The sequence below is a fragment of the Pezoporus occidentalis genome, unplaced genomic scaffold (genome assembly GCF_034315485.1).
Source record: "Pezoporus occidentalis ecotype Australia unplaced genomic scaffold, CSIRO_AGI_Poc_V1 ctg39, whole genome shotgun sequence".
Lineage (NCBI taxonomy): Eukaryota > Metazoa > Chordata > Aves > Psittaciformes > Psittacidae > Pezoporus > Pezoporus occidentalis.
The window spans coordinates 9,048,542-9,071,242 of NW_026915713.1; the positions used below are offsets into that span (position 1 = coordinate 9,048,542).

The following is a 22,701-nucleotide window of genomic DNA, read 5'->3' on the forward strand; positions in this document are numbered from 1 at the left end:
TTCAGATTGATGCAGCCTTTGTCTACCTAAAATACTAACACCTGGTCTAACAGAAGACAAGCTGTACAAAGAAGTTAAATACTGAAATCAGCTAAATGCCTGAACAGCTATTTTTATCTTTCAGATAGCATGTCAATTATAACAAAATAGAAAGCAGCTCACATGGCACCAGGCAGTCCAAATTCAGCCTAAAATGATTTTTCACTATACACATTCAGCATAGCTTAAGCTACTAAAATACTTAAAGTTGATGTGAATCAAAATACTGAAAGAACTTGGATTTTAATTTTAAATCCTGCTCCAAAAGCCACATATCCCCAAAATTTAACCATTCATTTTTCTAAGTAGCATGTTGAGCAAATAGCAAAAATGTGAGAATAGCAAGAGACTACTTTAATGCACTTCATGTTTTCTCAACATCTTTATAATGCTATTTTCCTATCTTGATTTTTCAATTTCCATAGCTATTATTCTAATAAACACTTTAAGAATTTTCTTAAAGCAGCTTTATGAAGAATATTAAAATTCAAGCATTAACAATACCAACACAACTGTGTAGAATCTTTTTTCAATTTCCTCAAACTAGATTCCAAAATAGAGCAAGCATCCAAACAAGATATGTCTTATATGAATTTCACATGAGATTTACAGAACCTCTGCCTTTCGGCCAAAGGCATTTCTGCTCTAAAGATCAATACTGTTTCTTACCTCAGGTGCAAACATGGTATCGTAAGTGGGATTGTACTGAACTTCCTTGATAGCAGGATCAAGATGGACTCCTGTTTCCACATCTTCCTGAAATAAAACAGACATATTAATAAACCATTTTCCACGTACAGACTTTCAAATATATTATATTACCCCATTTCAGACCAAATTAGGGCTGTAGTTCAAGTTGACACTTTCAGGACAGTGAAAGGAGTAGCCTGGGCAAGGTTTCTATTTTTCAAAAATACTGACTGCAAAACCCATGTTGGGCCCTCTCTGAGAAATCCATCTAACATACATGAGGAAATCTGCATATGTATTATTACTACTTTTTTTTTTTTTTAAGGCTTCATGCACACAGTTTAAAACCAGTGGCAAGATTGGAGGGAAGCTTTTTTTTTTTAATATTTATTTATTTTTTTTTTCTTTGAGGATGTTTGAAAACCAGACCTCGTAAAGAAGAGTCAATTAAGTGGTCACCGATGTAATATCGAAGTGCGAAATTAAGAGTCTACAAAAAGTGTAAGGCTGAAGTCACACGCAACTCTTCTGGAAAACACTTGGGATAAAAATATTAGACATCAGTGCAAACATAACATGGAATAATGAGTTTCAGAGAATCCAATGATCCCTTATCTCCAGGTTTTTAACAAAAGTTAAGTGTAATTCAACTTCAGTATTTAAATGCATTTCCAAGAATGTTGTGACAAAAATTTAACTCAATAGATGAAGAGACAAGAAAGAGGGCCTAACTAAAGAACAACTTCTCAAGCAACTCAAAGACAAAAACTTAGATGAGTACACACAGCTGAAAACAGCAGAAAAGATGGGAAAGAGAAAGGCGGTGCTCAAAAACACCTGGTTTCACAGAGCTCTACTGAAGCTCATTTACATTGACCCTGAATTGACACACCTGCACACCCCCAATTCAGAGCTCATGAAGGAGAATGTTACTTTGCGATATTATTACTAGTATTGCTTCCTGCATCTTTATTCTAGAAAAAATACATTTGAAAGGGATTTACAGTGTGCTAGTATATTAATAATATTCCTAGTAATTTTACTGAAAAACCTATCTTAGCATCAGCATCTAATCAGCACTCACCTACACGATCCAAAAACATTTGCAACTCAGAGAAGGAAGTGGCACAGCAGAGGATCGCATTTTAGCAGTCACTTCCTCAGTACAAAATTACCTTTAAGAAACTCTATCTTGCTTTGCATTACAGTATCTTGAAAGACCAAAATGGCATGTTCTTTACTTGTTTAATATTGTTAGCTATTCTCTAACATGGCATACCCAGAAGCCTTTTTTTCCTCCCCAATTTAGTAGTAGTTCAATTACAAATGAATTTGCTTAGACATGCAAGACTTAACAACTTTTAAAACCTTGTTTTCCAGACACAGAAAAACAGTACCTTTGGCATGTTATCTGATCATATTTGGTTAAAACTGCTCAATAAAACCAAACCAACCAAAAGTTGAGTGTTTGGTTGTTTGTTTAGTTTTTGTTTTGTTTTTTTTTGTTTGTTTTTTTTTGTTTTGTTTTGTTTTTGTGTTGCTTTTTTTTTTAAAGAATGACACCACCCATTCCATCAATTGTTTTTCTACTCAGATCACTGTCTTAGATTGTTAAATCCAACTAGAAAACTTTACTCTCACTGTATATCAATTATGCTAACAGGCAAGTCCAGCCATTGCACTGCTCTAGCTTGAACCCTTAGCACTGCCAATTCTCAGCCTGACCTTGTTCCTCTCATCACACTACCTTAACAATTCACTGGGTTTAGACGATAATGGCTACCAGTACATTCACAGCCCTGACTTTCACACACTATATGAACTTGCCTGGGAACAGCACAGCAGGCCTAATCCAGTCATTTAGCAACAACAACAACAAAAAAAAAAACCACCCGCACCCTCAGTTAGAATAGGCACATATCAAAACCATTCTGTAACATGTATTACCTATACACATTCCCTTTCGCAGTTCCATGACCTGAGGATATTCTCCACAGGGCACTTTTCCAAGTCATGTCACACAGCTTGCTCTGCCAGCTAGACTTCATATCTTAGCAACCAACCTTATAATTTGAGAAAATTAATGTCATTGATAATTTGGCAAAATTCATCTTATGAACCACTAGCAACATTAAAAAAAGTTATCAGTTTACCTGAAATTAAGACATCTTTTTTTTTCCCCTGCTCTTTAAAACTGCAAAAATGAGAAAAATCCAGTATTGCAAAACTGCCAAGAATTTGTCAGTTCTGCTATTTTTCTTCCTCTTTTCTCCCTGTTAAGTCCTATTATATGCCACTTGGTAATTGAGAAAAGAAACAGATTGTGCCATGAAAGCTGATCCTCTGCTGGACGATTATAGCAATTCTGGTTCTACTTCACTGCTGGTAGAACAGTGCTGAGTCACTTGGAAGCCATACAATATGTTCACTCCTAGACCCACCACAGGCATAGTCTTTCTGTGTGAAAACCACCGAGCCTTGAAATTGAAGCACATGTTATATTCACCAGAGCTACACTCCCCAAGACCTGGAGCCTTATTCATGTTTTCATACATTTGGGCATCAAATGATGATCTGTTAATATGCTGCTGAAGCACATACTGGTTCTCTTTTCATTATGCCGTTTTACTTTAAACTATATAATAATTTGAATGTGTCCCAATCCCTACTTTACCTTCTCAGTATTTTAAAGAATCAAAATCTTCATAAGAAAATAAAGCACTGAGACAACATTCTGAAATGTCAGTCTACAGCAAGAGTTCAAATTGCAGCAGACAAATTATCCTTTGGTCAGCATCTGATAACTGCTATTTTGTATAGCATTATGAGACTCTGGTAGGTAGCAGAAACATAAAAAATATGAAACTAGTCTATCAACCATTTCAGAAATTGCCAAACTGTCTGCATTGGGGTGTTGTGATGGCTTGTCTTTTTAAAAAAAAAAAAAAGGAAAAAAAGAGAGAGAAAAGAACTCCAGCAACCTCTGCACACAGTGAAGATCCTGGGTACAACTGCATGCATCGCCAGAAGACCATTTCAGCAGAACTCATCATTCCAACACCCAGAAAGTGAAAAAAGTAAACATGCAGGTCCTACAACCCTGTCCCTTTATGCTGGCATTCTAGAGGCAGTCACCATAGCTACAGCAAACAGATAAGGGATCACAGGAGCAGCAGTTTGGCAGAGCTGTGTGACTGAGATAGATAATCTAAAGGATCATGTCCGTCTGCTGTGCTGTAGTTCTCCCTTTGGTCACATACAACATATCTTGATTTATCTAAAAGCCTAAAGTGCACAATCTATCATGCAGCTTATGTCCCAAGAGGGACACAAGTGAAAGAGTGAAAGAGGAGGGCACCTGTGAACTTAATGATGGGCTAAGTATTACCCTGTGTAATTTCTCATTCACAAAGGCACAGGAATCACAAAAAGGAGGGTTAAGAAGCTGCCAATTTAAACAGATACAGGGTTTCTCCAGGGAAAAATGAAAATTGAGCCATAGGACTGGCCATGAAGCAGTTTGTATTTGCTCCAACTTGGAAACTGTATAAATATGGGCTTTATGGCATGCCATATTACCATCAATGGTGGTATATCCCATATAACCTGAACAAGAAAAAAATAATGGTTTTAGGAAGTTGTGTTTTACCAAACATGGCTTTCTTGGAAGACAATACAATAGAGCTGCAAAATTCTGCTCTATGTTTCACCTCTCTGCTTTTCTCAGCACTGGTAACAAGCACCACTAAAATATAGTGGCTACATTGGGCACCGCATATCAGCTAAGACACATACTACCAAAAAGGATCCAAAAGAGAAAATCAAGAATCAGAGGTCTAAGAAAATGACATGTACAGAAAACCTAAACAACCTAATTTACCCTAAAAAAGATTCAGATTATACGATTAGCAGAAATAAGGAAAGCCAAACACTGAATTTCTCAGTCTACGGATCCACTGAAGTTCTGTAGCAAAGTTAAATGAGCGTCTACCTAAGCAGATACAGGCATTACTCTTGATGCAAGGCAAAAAGGCAGCATGTTGTCTTATCACTGTACCACTTGATATGTTGGTTTGTTTTGGGTTTTTGGTTTGTTTTTTTTTTTAATAGGTGTGATGTCTACTTAGTTGCAGTATTGGGTTGATTTACAGTTCAGATATGATTGGATTAGGCAAAAAATTATTTGATATTTAGATGCTCTCCTTTTGCGTCTTTCACCCTCCAGCACAGCATCACACTGTCACAGGGGAATGATGCTCAGGGCTGTACTCTGTGGTATTAGCATTTCCTAAGGAATCTACGTAAGGACAGAAAGAAGCTTTTGATATTAAGTGTAGATGTTATAACTCCGTAGAGATCACAGAATGCTTAGCTCCTACCAAAGCATGCTCCTTCCGTCCTACCATAAAGGCCCTTTGGCCAGTTAAAAGTCAGCATAGGAAAGAGCACAGGATATAGAAGGGATTTTAGACTATAAATCCAATAAATCAAATTAGCTTTCCTTCCTATGGATTCCTTAAACATGCCACAGTCCTAGTTTTCTTTGGAAAAACACTGTCTGAAAGCCATAAAACAAAACCATTATTGTATATGAAAAGTACTTGATTTATAGAATTCAAACAAGTTCAATAATAATAAGCTCACTAGAAGTTTTTTTCTGCTTCGTTTTTGTCTCTTTATATGTATGCAAGACAAAAACATTTTTAATTAAACACAGGCCAAATCCCTGTCACAGGCATCAGAGCAAACCTTAAATAAAGGCTAAATAAAGTTCTTAAAAAAAAAAAAAAAGAATCTGCAGCATGGACTGCAACACTTACCTGCTCCTTAGAAAGAATATAATGTTATTTACATTGAGGCAACTCACAATCCTTTTAATCCACAATATTTTAAAACTTCAGACAAATTTTGTAATCTCCACTGTGCTATTATGTGGCTACCTGTAAGTTTAATAAGAACCATTCATTGCATTTAGAAGCAGAATTTGACACTTAAATCTCAAGCGTTTGTGTAAGCACAAAGTTTGTTAGAACAAAGCAAAGGTCAGAGTTTTCCAGTTTCATATCATGCAAGCAAAGAGTTATGATGTCTATATGTTTTTTTTCTGGATATTTTAGATAATAAATCTACAATGCTTCCTTCTCCCTAGGTAAATTCATTACTAATTAGCCAAGTATCTAAAAAGGGCATGCTGCTTTGCATAAGACCTAATTAGTTTTAATAATCCATTAAATTACAATATGGTAAATTAAGACCCCATCCTATGAGCCACAGAGGCTGACACAATGTGTCACTTACCAACTCTTGCATAAACCACTTGAACTGTGAAATATGCTGTATTATCTTTTTTAAAGATTTTCAGATTTGTTACCAAGAATGGCATTTGCAATGAAGTCCCAATATTTCATTGTTTTCAGCTTTTACTCATTATACCTATTCAACCCCTCTTAACAGTAAATGTCCATCCCACTAACTTCAATAGAATAAAAACAAAACAGGAAGAAAAGGGTACATTAAATGGATTTGTTGAACTAGTCTACGTTCCCAGCATCTTGCAGGATGCCAGTTTCTAAACATCTGTTCTCTACAAAGATAATATTGTGTCAAAGAAAGCAGAAAACCCCACGATATTAAAAGAAGCCAAAACATTCCTAACAAATAACACCTAAAAGTCACTAATGTTCATTACTGCTACAGAATGGTCACACGCTGACTTTGCATCCTTCGTATCTCCATAGATGGGGAGGCATTAGGTTTTAAAGAACATCAAGAAATGCGACTGAAGTCTCTTTCTTCCACTGAAGTAATATTTTTCTGGACACCTGCATACTGCCAAAGGTAAACTAGATTCTACAAACAGACCTGAGACTTCCAACCCTCTCCCACATTGAAGATGACCCAAGTGCTCCAGCTCTTGTACTGGGCTGGGCCAGGCCAGTCCAGCTGATTTTAACCAAGATGAGTATCCTCCTCTCAAAACCAGTGAATGCAACACTGTAGATAAATATGGTAAAATCTGTTGCCATCCAAGTCCCACCCTGAACTGATGGAGATCAAACAGTAAATGCGCTGATTTTGGTCGGGGTAAGTTAATTTTCTTCATGGTAAACAGTATGGGTCTATGTTTTAGATTTGTGCTGGTAACAATGTTGATGATACAGGGATGTTTTAAATACTGCTGAGCCGAGGCCTTTTCTGCCTCTCACAGCACCACACCAGTGAGCAGGCTGGAGGTGCACAAGCGGTTGTGAGGGGACACACCTGAGACAACTGACCCCAACTGAGGATATTCCATACCATACGACATCATGCTCAGTGTATAAAGCTGGGTGTAGATGCTCATGGTGATGGCATTTGTCTTCTCAAGTCACCACTACTCACGATGGAGCCCTGCTGTCATGGAGAAGGCTGAGCACCTGCCTGCACATGGGAAGGAGCGAATGAATTCAGTTTGCTTTGTTTGTGCACAGCTTTTGCTTTATCTATTAAACTGCCTTTATCTCAACCCATTTGTTTTCTCTCTTTTCCTTTCTGATTTTATACCCCATCCCACCAGGAGGAGCAAGCGACTGACTGGGGGTTAGCGGCTGGCTGGGGTTAAACTATGGCAATGTTCTCTTCTTTGCCTGTAAGGCAAAGCTTACAGCTGCAACATTTCCTGTGAAAGTTATTTCTTTACAGAATACACAATTTTCTTCAGCATTTTTAATTCATTAGTGAACATAAATACTTTGTGAGCAATCTTGGGGTTTTGTTTTTTGTTTGGTTTTTTTTTCATATCAGTAGAAGCTGTAGCAAAATTGATTCTAATTGGTTTTGGCAATGTCTAGAAAAAATGTAACTTAGAAAGAATCCTAAAATAAGAAGTTTAGAGTGAAAAAAGGAAAATGTTATGTTATAGGACTTGAAACACGCTGGCCTCTACTTTCACATCAACATTCATAATGCACTGGTGTTAAAGACCAAATAATGAATACCTATTTGACTTTTACAGTTTATGTTCTTAATTAGCCTAATTCACACCACACAAAAGCCACCACTAACATACCTTAGCCCGTTTTTGCATAGCCAATGGCAAAGAAACTCTAAATCATCAGACTTACATTACTTAAACTTATTCTGGGTTTATTATCATTGTGTTAACGGTAGTTAATCAGTTCATTTAATTAAACACCTTGGCACTTAGAAACCTCACTTCCTTTTGACCTTGGTTAGCAGAAGGCCCTCCGCAGAGGCAGTCCTAGTTGTACTGGTAGATACCCCTTCCAGGGCATAGCCTGGAGAACAGCTTTGAACAGAACATGCTACTGGCACCTAACTCTTTCCTCCAGCTGCTTGTTTCTCCTTTGGCACTGGGAATTTAACTGTGCTGGCACAGCAACGGTGCAGCTACACGGCAAGAGAGATCAAGGAATGGATCCGAGACCTAATAACTACACCAGGTTTGGTTTTTTTTTCTTGAATTCAGACATTCAGACTAGTTCCTTGATGTCAGCCACCAAGCAACTACACAAGCCTTTGTGCTGTCATGGCAAAGCTGTTCCTACAGCCCCAAGAGCAGTGAAGAGAACAGCCAATACTACTTGCCGCTTATCGTTCACACTCAAATAACATTACAGATGTTAATTAGCATTCCTTTCAAAGCCTGTATGGGAAGACAGTCTGCCAGAAGCTGCAATTCAATAAGTTAAGTATTTCTAAGATTCCAAGGGATCCAAAGATGCACATCTAGTCAGGACATACAATATAACATGCACACACAGATACAACTAGGTGCGACACCCTGTGAATTAACTAACAAAGAGAAAGAGTCCATTCACCTCTTTGCCACAAAGTAGGAAACTTTTCAGAACTGGAAGCAACACAGTACTACAGTGACAGCCATCATGGTGAGCCACCTGCTTTTAATTAGGAACTAGCTGCCTGTATTAAAACCCAAACCAACATCCTCTCCTTCCCCTTTCTGAAATCACGAAAGCGAACTAATATGATACTGAACTTGGAAAATTAAGGTTTCCCAAGCAACAGTGGAATTGAAATCAGAAACACTGATCAGCTTCCAGGATACTCTTTAGGGCAGGATTCTGCTGCACTCAGCCTACCAAATATCGGTTTCACCCCAACACTGGTGCAAACCACACAGAAGAACATCCTGAATTCAGGGGAACTGAAGCCGAGAGTATGTGAGGAACGCTAAACAAGGCACGCCTTTGAGATAGACATAATACGCTCTCATAAGCTTAACAGCCACAATAGGATCCACCGGCCGAGCTCCTCAGCAAACGCCTTCAACCCCCAGCTCCGGCCTCACACCGCGGATCAGGGCAAGGCCAGACGGCGACAACGTTCCCGCGCCGGGCCCGCACCAGCCTGCCCCGCTTCCCCGGCCTGGGCTGCCCCAAGGCCGTCTGACCCCAGCGACAGAAACCAAAGTAGTGGCCACAGCGGCGCGCAGGCACCGGGGGCCCCGGTCTCCCGGGCGGCGGAGTGACGCCTACCTTCACGGCTACTTCCGGGGCTGCGTCCACGGCCAGGGCCCCTGGGGCGGCGGGCGGCGAACGGAGGTGCAGCACGGCGTCGCGGGTGGCGACCACAGCGGCGCTCTGGGAGCTGCCTTCAGCCTCCGGCTCCGAGTCGGGCTCCGAATCGGAGCCCCCGTAAGAGGCGAGCGCGGCGATAGCCGCCGACATCTTGGCGCGAAGGATGACGGGACGAGCTGGTCCTGGCAGCTCCGCGGAACTCACCGCCTGCTTTCTCCCGCAGGACGAGAGGGGTGGGACTGCCCATTAAGAGATAGCGCATTAGAACGGAACATACTCCCCACAATGTGTGGGATAAATTATGGATTTCTATTGGATACATAGGCGTTACAGGGGGAGGACCATCTTCCTTTGCTCTTGTCGGTATTCAACCTTTCAGGACTTCCAGACAGGACTACAAGCTCCAGCATGCAACGCGGCGCCAGCAGGCCGGGCCCGGGCTCCACGTGAGGTGGGGGACAGCCAGTCTGAGTAGCGTAGCGCAGCCGCTGCTGTCCTGCTGCCCAGGCAAACGAGTTTTATGGCGCCGCTCTTGGCGGGGAGATGAGAGCGGGAGTGGGGGGCGCGGGGGGAAATCTTCCTGCTGCTCGTTCCAAGGGAACGCGCGCCTGCCGATGACTGGTTCTCGAGCCCCACCGATTTCCAGCTCGAGGTCCCCCACGTGACGACCTGTCACGGTCTCTCAGGGTTTCCACCCGCTCTCGCCTGCACCTTGCGTTAACGGCAAAGAAAAACATTCAACAGAGGGCGGGCGCCTTCTCCCGCACACAAAAGGTTCTCCCCTGCCGCTGATTGGCAGCCAGCTGCCGGCTTTGGGCAAGTCACAATGGCGGGCCCCGCCCTGCCCGTGCTTGAGAGAGGGAGCCGGCCGGCTGGACCGTACCACCTGCCGCCCGCGGGGTGGGGTGGGCTCGCCTCCCTCACGTTGGCGGGGGGAGTCGGCGGCGCATGGACCAGTCCGAGAATCGGGTGGGGGGGCGCCGGGTCCGTCCGCTGGGTAAACAGCCCTGCCTCCTCCCGCCTCGGCTCGGCTCGGCGCGCCGGGCGAGGCCCCTCCCCCCGCGCGCACACACACGCTCTCTCACACGCGCGCTGCCCTGTGTCTATTGTGAAGCCTTCGGGGGAGCTCCGCGCCGCCGCGGCCCCCCCTATCCCTCAGCCCCGCGGAGCCGGCGGCCGGCCGCGGGGCGCTGTGCCGTAATGGCTGGCACCGTTTGAAGTTCCAACGGCAGCGGGGGCAGCGCGCGGCGAAGGGAGGGGCTGAGGCTGAGCGGCGTGAAGGTGTGAGGCGAGGGGAGGCAGCGCGACAGAGACGGGCCGGCGAGTAAGTGCCCCGCGCCCTTCCCTCGCGGCCATCGCGTCGGGCGGGAGGGACCGGCCCCCGCTTCCCTTCCCCGGCGCTGCGGGACGTGTCCGCCTCACAAAGGCACCAGCCCCCACCAGGTGCTGGCCCCCTCCCCTTTGTCCGTTCCCGTGCGGGGGGCGGCGGCGCGGCGGGAGGAACGGAGGGATGCACACCGCGGCCCCGGAGCCCCTTCCCCCGTCTCCTCGCCGCCCTCGCCAGCCGGGGCAGGAGGGGGCGTGTTGCGAGGCGCAGAGGGGAGGGGGCCGCACTCGCGCCGGAGCGCGGCGGCTCCCTCCTCTCGGTCTCTTCCCGGTGTCCTAGCCCCGTGTGCCCGTACCCGGAGGGGAAGGTGGGGCCGTGCGGGGCCGGGGTCAGCGGGTGGGGGTGACGTCAGCCGCGGCCAGGTGCGAGTGGCTCGCGCCTGGCCGGTCTGAGGTGAGGAGCTCCCAAGGGCCGTTGTGGTGGCGGGGGCTCGGGAGGGCACAGCCGGCGGGGCCGCCGATCGGAGGCGAGGGGATGCGGAGCGGCGAAGGGCAGAGCTGCCCGCTGTAACACTGCTACCATTGTTAGGCGGGCTCGGAGATCGCGGCCGGCTGGGAGCGGGAGAAAGCGCGTAGGTTCCAACTTCTCCAGGCGGTAGAATGCCTTTTCCTGCGCCCGCTTCACTCGCGGGCAGAATAATTGGCAAGTGCAGAGCGCTGAGGGGCTAGCTTCGATGCTAGGTAATATGCACTGCATGCGCTTAGTACAGTGCCATGACTTCCTTTCGTGTGCCGCATGTGCTTCCAGAATTAAAGTGAACATACAGTGACATCTAATTGTGACACAGTGGCATTTAATCAGATTAAATGCTCTGGTTTGATTTTTCCATCCTTTCCATCAGTCACGGTTTTAAACAAGTACCTTGGCTTGAGAACAGATTACTTATTTTTTTATGGGAAAAAAAAAAACAGATACAAGGACAAATAGAAAGTATTAATAGCATGGGGTGAAGTGCTGCCTTTAGACCTGTTTTATTCGACATGGGCATGTATCGTCTTTGATTCCTAGAATAGGGATTTTAGGTGAAATTCCCACATTTTCAACAACACTGAGACCTTTCTTTTGTTTACATCTCCAACAGCTGAAATGTACTTTTAAACTAGCATTTCATATGGTAATGAGTTTACTTTTTCTGTTAAATACATGGATGATGAATCTATAAGTAAGGAAAGCTGTATGGCACTATGCATGAATCACTGCTTATTAATGTCAAAAGTGGATCTTCCACTGCAGTCAATTTGTTTATTGGCTGTAACTGTTAACTGATTCCATATGACTGCATTCCTTTTTCTCTTGGCATACAGAGGCTGGGTATTGTCTGAAGTTGAAAGGTGTTCTTCCTGAAAAGTGAACTATTTCAAGTTTATTTGTGCAACTAGCCTCTGATATTTTATTGGAGAATTGTGTTGAAAATGATTAAATAAATTCTACCTCGTTATTCTTGAATCTCAAGTGTTTAATTGGCAAAGCTTTGGTAGTTTGCTTAAGTATGTCCAGCTATGTTGCATCCAAGCATCCTGGATCATTTGCTATTAGAATCCCAGATGATTAAATTTCAAATGTTTTCATTGTAGAACTTAGGAAAATCACTTGATGATTTAAATTAGTTGCCCTTCTGGTACTGTCAGGCTAGTAATAAACACAAAAGAAGGTGTTCAGTAGAACACTGAAGTTTCTCTTTGCGTAAATTGTAGCGAAGATTAATTTTTAGTAAGCATGCAGAGGCCATTTTTGGGTATGAAATGATGACTGTGCTTTAAAAGTGTTGATGGGTAATATTTATAGCTATCTAAAATGTGGTTTTACTGAAAGAGATGAGGAATTGCTGCTCATTATTTATATCGAGATAGTCTGTTAACACAGTAACTATTAAGTTGATTAGTGTAAAACAAATCAAAAGAGTGATACAGCTTAAAAAAAAAAAGTCTTCTTGTCGATTACTATATGCTGTGTGTTCTGTATTAATCGGGTTCCAGGAGATGTGTTATGTTACATGCTGGATGCTGCTGGTTCTGAAAGGCAGACTGGAGTAGTGGGTGGAAGGTGATTTGGTTTATTTGGCTTTTATTTCCATCCAGCTTTTCCACTGCTGTTTTTTCTTGCAGTCACTTAGCCTCTCTTGCTTTGATTTCTCCAAAGGAAAATAAAGATATCCAGCTTTATACAGCACTTCTGCATATAAAAGGGGCCTTTTGGCACCTGTTTGTTTCTTCTCCCGATGGTGAATACTATACCAAGTATTATTGTGTACTTCCTTTTTTCTCCCGCAGGTGAAACAGGAAGGAGTACTTTTAAAGAGTAGTTCCTTGAGCGGTAGAAGCTTTTGGCTTCTTACCCTTTTTTAAAAAAAATCTCAGGGATGATCGTAAGTTCTAATGGAATATTTTATAGTGTCATCCTTCTGTGGATCATCTAATGTCTAATAAGGGCTTTTCCTTGGTCCTGACACTCTTAGCATCTTGATTTCATGAACCTAACATTTTCTTAGGCAATTATCTTTGAGACCTCTACCTTTCTGTCAAATCTGATTGAATTCATCCAGCAGTTTCCAAGTGGGAGATCCCCCCACACTTCCTGTATAACACTAATTTCCTGAAAAAGGTGGTGTAAAATATTTTAAGTTTTAACTGAACATTTCACATTTCCTTCGTATCAATCTTTTCTTCCATATAGTAGATAATGGAATCTGTTGCCTTATGCTTTAATGTGTTTTTTTTTTTTTTAAATCCTACTTTCTTTTACTTTCTCTTCCATAGTTCTTTTTTGTTGTTTCCATGATAGATGTGCTTTATCTCATACCTTGTATTTTCTGTTTGTTTTCCTTCCCCACAGAAGATAATGCATATAATCCTACTTGTTCTATTTTTCTATTTATTTTTTTTTTTAATACTCTTAAACTGCTATCAGCCCACTTGCGTATACAGATCTTGGTGGATGAGATGTAAGTGTAAGTCTGCATTTTGGAAGGAAGGGGAAAAAAACCCCAAAACCACAAGCCAGACACTTAACAGGATTGAACTAAAATATGAGGCTCTATTGTCTGTGAGAAGTAGAGTTTGAAAGAAAATGAAGTTTTTTTTTCCTTTGTATCTATGCTTTTGGATGCTGAGAAGAAGGTATTATGGAAGTCTTACCAGGTTATTGTTACTGCATTCAGATTGGGCATTTTTATAGCCTTCTGCTTGTGTCTGATGCATCTTAATATACTCTAATTTAACTGATTGAAGAATGAAGCACCTTTTATTACTCATGCTCTGCTTTTTCTACCACCTTGGAACCTCTGCTGTGAGAGTGATAATACCTCTTTTCCAGCCTTTTTTTTTTTTGGACTATGTCCCGGATTCTGAAAGATTTCAAGGCGCCAGATTGCAATAGGAGTTCTGTGTTCTAGTACATCTGTGAATCAGTCTCTTTAAGCTTTTTGGGAGGGATCTTGAGGTCGTACAGATTACAGGCTTTATATTTCATTTTAACAAGACATGGTTTTAAAGAAGAAAAGATATGGGGTAAGACTGGAACAACTTGGAATGTCACACTTATTTCAGGTGTCTTTGCAAACAATTTTTTTTTCAGAGCCACCTCCTTCCTAGAGGTCAGAAGCTGTGCAGCCTCTTCAGACTGCTCAAGTGCTTGTGCAGTGCTTTGACCTGCATCTTACAACACAAGTTGAATGAAGAATGTCTCTGAGAGCTAGCAAAGCACTAATTACAGACTTCCAGGAAAATAAACTAGTTAGCATAATTAGAAATGCTCATGTCTTTAATACTGGATTTCTTAATTGTCTGAATTTTTATTTTTTTAAAAATCAGTCCAAGGACAGAAAATGTCATCAAAAGTGTGTACATTTCTAAAAATATATTAATTTAGGTGCCTATTTTGGGGTGGTGGGAAGCTAAATTGAATGGTGGCTTACTTAGGCTGATGTGTTGGTGTAGTAAATTGCCTTATATGCAGAGAACTACAGAATAACAAAGGCAGTTACATTTTAACAAAATGCTTAATGAAGAGCAGGAGTTGTGGATAGTTTTCAATGAGTTTATATCTTGCTGCACTATACTTTTTAGTTAGATGCTGTGATTTCGACATATATGAATTTAGTCTTCCGACAGCAGACTCCAAGCAGATTATTATGAATGCCATAACTGTCTGACACTTAAAACTTATTAAAAACCAGGACTCTATCTATTGTAAAGTCAGGTTGAGTTTTTTGGCATTAAATTCTGTTAAAGTATTTCTTACAGCTTTTTGTTGCATGGGTTTTTGTTGTGTTTTTTTTTTTTCTCCCCCTTCTTTTCTGCTCCATGGTAAGCTGCATTAATTTACTGGGAGTATTAATAGAGTCTCTGTTCTCTATCTGGCTGTGTTCTCACAAAATTTGAGAACCTCAATGTACTTGAGTTCAGTTCCAGTAGAAACTGGTCTATAGATTTTAAGGTGCTGAAGGAGAGCTTCGAGCAAATACTCTGCAAGTGATCTCATAAACTTCGTTTGCATAGGAAGCAGGTCTGAAAATTGTTTGGTGCTCTTAAAGAAAAACATGAAAGATTGCACATGTAATTCTCATCCCTTACAGCTGCAGCTGCCTGTACATAGAAGTAGTGTATGATGATAACAAAGACTGATGGCAGACACAGTGCTAACTAGTGTTGCTGATATAGTTAGTACTGATTCTGCAAAGACGATTGCACCTAATCTGCTGGGGTTTTCACTGTGGTAATAGCATAGCAGATTAAATTTTAATGCAGTTCTAATTTACGTATACTTTTTAAAGGTGTAATTGAAGGTTCCTCCCACCAGGCTGTTAGATAAAGAAGCCAGGATGTGAGAGGTAAAATACTGTTGTTGGTCACAAAAATATCTGAGAGGAAGTAACAGAACTAAACTGTTAAGTTACAGGAGATGTAATGTTTTGTCTTATTAAATCAGAAGCTGTTCAATAATATTACTAATCATTTGTAGAATTTGATTTCTAAAGCATCAGTATTTTCTGGGGATTCAAAGCTGTTTAATCAAACTCAGAAATTTGAAAAGGCGGGAAAGTCACCTGAGAAGTCTAATCAAGATGTGAAAGGACAGCCGTATGACAGGTAAACCTGGTTGTTGAGCTATACCAACAGTATGTTTTGGAAGCGGAGAATAAGAAAACATTTAAATATGTCTTAAAAGTTCCCAAATAACCAGTATTAATGTAACAAGAAAATTTGGGCATCACTGCAGTTTGCTGAGGTATAATTACCCAATTTATAGCTGTAATCAGAAATTGGGGGAAAAAAGAAGAAAGTGCCATTCTATACAAATTCTTATCTGCTGTTCAGAGTGTGTTATTGTCAATTGTTGTAGAAAGTTTGATGTGATATGGCAGAGTTTTTCAAGGCATTGAAAAGATGAGAATTATTTACCTGAGGAAATGAAGTACAGATCAAACAAGTGAGGAGTGGGAAGTTATAAAGTAGATGTGAATTTAGGCTTTCCAATAGCAGATGCAAAATTAAAAAAAAACCCATACATTCAGGAAAATACAATTTATTGAAGCAATACTTCTTGAAAGGGGGAGGGGAACTGAAGATTTCCCCTGCTTCCACTCAAGGTACTTGTATTTCTATGATTCTGTGATTTCTCTCCATATATGTATGTATGTATCTGTCATTCTGTATGTATCTGTCATTCAGTGTTAGATTTCTCTTGAATACACAGAACCAGCTTAAACTCCTTGCTTTATTTGCTTCAAACCAATAATTTGAACTTTGCTCTTTCTCTTCAGAGATGACTGCTCAAATAAATTAATATTCATTGGAGTGAAATATTCTCAGTCCACCATAGCTGAAATGAATTTTGTAGTTTCTGGGCTTTGGAGTAATTTTCTGGCTGTTCAGTGTAACAAACTGTTCTACCAAAAATGAAACGGTCTGCTAATGGGAGGAATTCTTACATCAATATGTTGAATACGGAAATGGTTTGTAGCATGGGAATGGCCAGTTTGAACACAAGCCATGGATGAAGATTGATGTTTGAATAGAAAGCCATTTTAGGCCAGTTCAGCAAGCTAATAGTGAAAGTGTATGGCAAAGGAGCGTGAGGGTCACTTTCAGGGGTGGAGTCTTCTTTCAGATTAACCTTTTTATTTAAGTATCAGTGCTGCATAGTAGATGCATAAGTTATGGACAGTTGGAAGAGTGATTGGCACTGAGGTACATTACTGGTGTTACTTAGGCTAAATACTATGGCTTGTCCAGCAGCACCTAATTGCCGCCTCTAAAGTAATGGCTGTGGAGTGAGCGTAATCAAAATTGTCATCTCTATTACCTATGACATGATAACATTCATGCTTTGAGGGACAAGAGTCTTTTACCTTCAGGCACATTCAGGATGGTGGTGTGGGTTCAAATAAGATTATATGCCAGATCAGCTATATCAGATAAGGAGGGTCACTACTGAAGAGCCATTGTTGGTAGCTGGGAGAAGTTTTCCACAGAAGATTTTCATTATTATACCAGAGCCCTCTGTAGTTATTTGGGCACAGATCTTAATTAAAAAAAAAAAAGGAAAATAACAAGTCATTTATATACTTGATAATATGTGTGAACTTAAGTAGCTCAACCAGCTCATGTAAAAATGGCATGCAGACTCAGCTTTTCAGTTTAAAAAAGGAAATGCTTAACTTGTTAAATCTTGCTCAGCCACTAGTCACTAAATGTGTGCAGGAATGCTTAGAGACATCTTATACCCTCAGCTGGTTCTGCCTTTTTGTTGATATTAAAAGAGAAGGCTGTGATTGAGAAACTTTTTCAGTGGTGATTCCATGTGCAGTTACGACGCTTCCAGGCTTGAGAACACAACCAAAAATACAAGTTGAGTTTGTCACAGGTGCTCTTCATTTGGAAGCCTCTCCTCAGGAACAGCGGCTTTACAAAACTTGTGCAGTTCTTGGGGAGGGGAATCTTACTTCTGTGCCTCCCAGCTATCTAGGCTGGCAAATGACAGTCTCTGGTAATACAAGACATCTTAATACTCTGAACAACCTGCTCAGTTCAACCTGCTTTGGGCAATCTCAAATGTTCTATGTTTATATGATCTTCGTGGCAGGAGGGGAAAATATCTTACGAAGAATTCAGGAGAAGTGATAGTGGGCTAGACTGCTGTAGAGGTGGTAGTGAAAGTTTCTGACACATTCTGATCTAAATTTGCTCTTGTGAAAATACATAAAATATGCTACAACAGGTATTTGGTGTTGCAGGGATCTACAGTGCAGCTGAAGAATGGCATTATGTGGCACAATACGTATGCATATCATTCATATACAGAATGAACTGATGTTATTCTGTAGGCTTGAAGATTCAAGACTGTTGCACTCTGGAAACCCCAGATGCATTTACCCGCTTGAAACAATACTGTCTGTATCCCCAGGCAAGACAATGGAATGGATTCTGTGGCTGTAGCTAGTATGAGTGGTCTATTAAAAAATCCTGAATAATCTGAGTTACAAATAAGTTAGCAGTTTTCATTTCCCACAGGAATAAATGTAAAGCAAATCTACATTCAGCAAGTTTCATGATACAGGGAGAGGTTCTGTACAATTCAGTCCAAAAAGAATATACTTCATACCAGCTATGATGTTTGCAGTAATGGAAATAAAATATTGGGGGTTATCTGTGTCTAACCTACCTAGCTAGACTTCTATTCATTCTATTTCTAAATATATATATTATATATATATAAAAAATAAATACTTTGTCTAGGAAAGGAGAAAAAGTTTTATTAACAAGGGAGCAGATTTTTGTTCACACACTGTTTTTTCTCACAGGAGGAGAATTGGACCTCTATTCTATACCTGTGCCCACAGGTATTCTGTACTCTGCTAATAAATGCATTGTTTTATTCCAGGATGACAAATGTACTTGTCTGTAAGCTCTGGATAGGTTTGTGTTCTTCCTATACAGTCATCTGCACTGTAAGAATTTTTATCTTTGTTTCCCATTTTCCTCAAATGTCTGACTTGCAACATGAGCCTTTTCATGTTTTTGTTTCTGACCTGCAGCTTGCCTATATAGCATTTTTGCAGGTTAGTAGTTTATGTTAATTTTCAAGACATTAATCCCATTTAGATCCCAAGACACATCTGTTAGCCTCATTTTTAGAGTAGTCGACTATCTCTAAGCTTGAGTTGCAGACAAAATGATAGATGTTTTTGATTTCATGTTGGAACACGAGCGAGCAACCCTTTGGACATTGTTGTTGAAAGGATTCTTGAGAAGCCTGATTCTCCTGTATTTGGGAACAGTAATTTGATTCAAAAGATACACTTCAGAAAAATATATATTGTGTCAGGACCTTATTTCTGTAAGATTATAGGAATGTTGAAATATCTGGAGCCTTAGAGAGCAAAAGTGAATATTCAGTGCACAGTATAACCCTTTAGAAATGAAGACATTTTAGGATGCCTAAAACAGCAATGAAACATTTAAATATCATGATGATAATAATCATGATGCTGTTCAAATTCATGTGTTGTTTTGGTTTTTTGTTTTCTTAATTTTCTTAATGAAAATTTTAAACTGGCACATGGTGGTCTCACTGGTGTGCATGTATTTTGGGTAGAATTGTGCAAGCTTTGGAGATAAGTTTTAATAAGCGATGTGCATATCTTTTAAACTATAAAAATATAACTTCTAGATTTAATTGGACAAAATAATGCTAATTGCTGATATGTAGTGGTTTTCCTTTTGTTAGAAATGCTGTGGATTTTGTAATTAAAATTGAGTGCTTCAAAACCACTTGTTGTCCAAAGTTAGTGAAAGCTTATAGTAAAAATGAAATATATTTTAATTATGACATATTTAGAAACTAAAAGTATTGCTGGTACTGTTTGTTGTTGTGCAGCTGTTAGGATTTTAACAATATATTCTGTAACTAGTGGATACCCTTACAAAGAGAAATTGGTGTATTAAATCCAGTTAGCTAGAGCATGAATTGGGCGGATGAGGGAACGGCACCCAGTTTGACTCTAGTCCGAAGCTTGTATGAGCCAAAACATAGTGTTTTCAGTGGATGTACTTGTGCAGTGTCTGTCAATTAAATGACAAGTTGTCTTTCATAGTTGAAATCAGAATTAGATCATGATACAGGACCATTGCTTAGTAATTTTGATGTGCTTCTGCTTGGCATTTTCAGCGTTTCCTAAAGGTTCGAAAACTAGTGCTCAAAATCTCAGGTAACTAGTATGTTGTTTTATGGCAAAATAATTTTGGTAAGTTTGATTAGCGTCGGAGAAATTGATGTGCTGAATCTTTGGTACAACCAGCGATATTAAGAAGCTACCTTATTTGTCAGTAAACAGGAAGTTTCCCTTATTGGGTATGAAAACCAACCTAAAGCTCAGTAAGTTTAGAATTTATACTTCAATTAAATACCTATAGTTTATAAAGTATTAATAGAAAATAATAATTTTTTGTCAAGTTGCAGGTTGAAATCAATGCCTGTCAAATTGGTTGAGGCTTAGGTATGTTCTCATCTCTTCTGTGTAACTTGCATGAAAATGAAAGGAGAGGAAACATTCTTTGGCTTTGTTTTAGTGCTAATTGAGATATGGTGTGTCCAGTATATGAAACTTTAGAATAGAAAACACAAACTTCAGGGATCTTGGTTTTCAAGAAGAAAGTGGTAGATTACTAGCTTCAACAAGGGAACTGAAACTGAGTTACTGGTGGTGGACGTCACCTTTTAAAAAGGGTGTCAACTGTTTGCTGCTTTGGATTGTGGCTAAATATTGTCTGGCAAATCATCAGTCCTTGATGTTTTGTCCTGTTTAGTATCTACCTGCTTTTTTTCTAACAAATAAAATGAAAATAATAATGTCAAACTTCCTGAGAACATACATTTTTTCTTTTTTTTTTTAAGGATGTAGTCTGTGTTCTGAGTTTGGAACATATATTTTGTTGTAATAACAGAGAATTTTAGAAAGTTATAAAATGAAATACAGAAAGGCTCTCTGGAGGATGTGTTGTGTGTCCTAACAGATGAGTCATACTGTAATGCTTGCTTTTTTTTTCTGCTATTGTGAATTTTTAGTGATTTTGTGGTTAGTGGAATCATTGCAGAGGGAAGCTGAATAGTTTTCTAATTTGTTTGCCTATAGTCTATCTTCAATATATGTATTCTCCCCCATGGGAAGTAGGGCATAAGCTTTTGAACTCCCAGAAAGCCAAGGAAGATATTTCCACTTTGTAGGCGACAGACCTAATATCATAGATATTAGGCAGCATCTCTCCTGGCTGCGTTTTGTAAGAGAAAATAAGGACATCTGCTTCATTCTTTGAAGGAATGGATGTGACCAGCTATGTTCATCTTTAGTGGATAAAGAAACTTGCCTATATGTTTAAATCTGACAGGTGAAATGTAGAAAAGGGATTGGAACATAAAATTCACCTGTATCTACAGGCATCCATAGATTATTAGATTGTACCCTCTCTGCATCATACTGTATGTGGGTAATCTAGAAGGTTAAATAAGGGCTCTTCTCTCTCTGAAAGGTGGTCCAATCCACCATGGGCATAGGGTGGGGCAGAGGCAGTGCTGGGCTTGCCTCCAGACATCTTAATGGATAGCTGTCTTCAGCTGTTCAGGTAGACATATTGTAAACATTTTATTCAATGTAAGCTTTAATGGTAAGATCAGATTTGACTGAATTGTGTATAATGCAAAGTTACTTGATGCAACATGTAAATAAAAGCAAGCTGGTTTGATTTGTGTGTGTTGTTTTTTTTTTGTGTTGCTTTTTGTTTTTTTGTTGGTGGGTTTTTTTTCCTTGTGTGTGAGAGTAAAGCTGTCTATGCAGTAGTGAAAAAATGCCCCTTTTTAATGAAAGCTAACACAGGTCTGTGAAAATGGAGTTATAGTGTCTCTTTCATAGTGCATTTCTTAGAAAACTCAAGCATGCCTAGAAATGAACCCTGGGGCATTGGGTTGGGTAGGTTTGGTTTTACGTGTGTTGCTTTTTTTTGTGGTTTGTTTACCTCCTCTCCTCCCAGTATTTCAATATTAAGTGAAGTAGCGTTGTTAGATGCATTTTGTTTTAATGTAAGTTTGATTTATAGCATATTAGTCATCTTGAATGTTGTTTGGGGACAGACAATAAAAATGAAGTTGACCAGTATCTGTCATATCCTGGTTTGGCTGAGAAATAAGAATTGTTAGAATGCGAAATCATGTCCCATGTGTATTTACAAACTTCTTTCCTTCACCCAAATGCTGGTCTCAGAAAGATCTTGTTCTTTCCTGGACTTGTGAAGTCTAAAGTCACACCATTTTCATCTCAGTTTTCTAAATACCACATCTGCATTTTAAGCTGATTTACTATCAGCTTTTTTTATTGCCATGGAGCATGAATTTATGAAGGTGATCAGTTTCTAGAGGCAAAAGAGAAACCTTGAACAGGAAAATAAAGATTTCTTAGTGTTGATCCACCATTTTCAGTGCTTGAGATCTTTAATCTCTTCTGAGTCTGGTGGTGTGCTGCAGACCTCCACTGCTGTCTAGCAACTAATATGAATGTAAGTAGAACTTTTTCTTAAACTAGCAGTTTTCAAACTTTTTTCCTGGAAGTTGCTGAGTTTCTGTTTACTGCAGTTTGAGAAATACTGGCTTGGTTAATTTGCTCTGTTCTACCTCCATGGGTACCCACAATACACAGCACAGAATGAGGAATGCAGACTTTGCTCTTGACTGAGACAGGATAGTATCTGAAACTGTTTCTTTTCCGAAGGGCACGGATGAGCTTCCTTTAGAGAATGCCGGCTAATGCCTTTCTTCTCACTTCAGAGCTTTGCCATTCGTGCTCTCTCCCACCTACCCACAATGCACCCAGAGAGAGCCTTACCTGTAAGGGGTCACCCCTTAAAGCATGCTTCAGTCTAGCATTAAAAGCCTCTCAGACTGACATCTGCTCTCATGGAGAAAGAGGTCTCTGCAGATGTTGTGTGACTGCTACATTTTAAGAGCGGGACCTTCTGTCACTTTTAACATTCTGTTGTGACATGTATATAATGGGTA

General features: G+C 40.3%; 2 protein-coding genes across 6 annotated transcripts in view; one reads left to right on the plus strand and one right to left on the minus strand.

The window, feature by feature from the left end:
• CDC40 (cell division cycle 40) overlaps window positions 1–9,741 on the minus strand; it is a 37,372-nt gene extending 27,631 nt beyond the window's left edge. The window contains exons 1-2 of the mRNA XM_062632525.1: window positions 9,228–9,741; window positions 709–795 (exon numbers count right to left, since the gene is read on the minus strand). Of these exons, the coding sequence (XP_062488509.1) occupies window positions 709–795; window positions 9,228–9,419 (279 nt within the window). The 5' untranslated portion in view covers window positions 9,420–9,741. The remainder of the gene's footprint in view (window positions 1–708; window positions 796–9,227) is intronic.
• Window positions 9,742–10,318: 577 nt separating this feature from the next.
• The window catches only part of WASF1 (WASP family member 1), an 88,160-nt gene continuing 75,777 nt past the window's right edge, over window positions 10,319–22,701 (plus strand). The window contains exon 1 of one of the 5 annotated variants that reach the window (XM_062632531.1): window positions 10,319–10,593. The gene's annotated coding sequence lies outside the window, so the exon portion shown is untranslated. Of the gene's footprint in view, window positions 10,594–10,896; window positions 11,050–11,198; window positions 11,337–22,701 lie in introns of those variants that run through there. The other 4 variants (XM_062632526.1, XM_062632527.1, XM_062632529.1 and 1 more) reach the window with 4 other exon arrangements.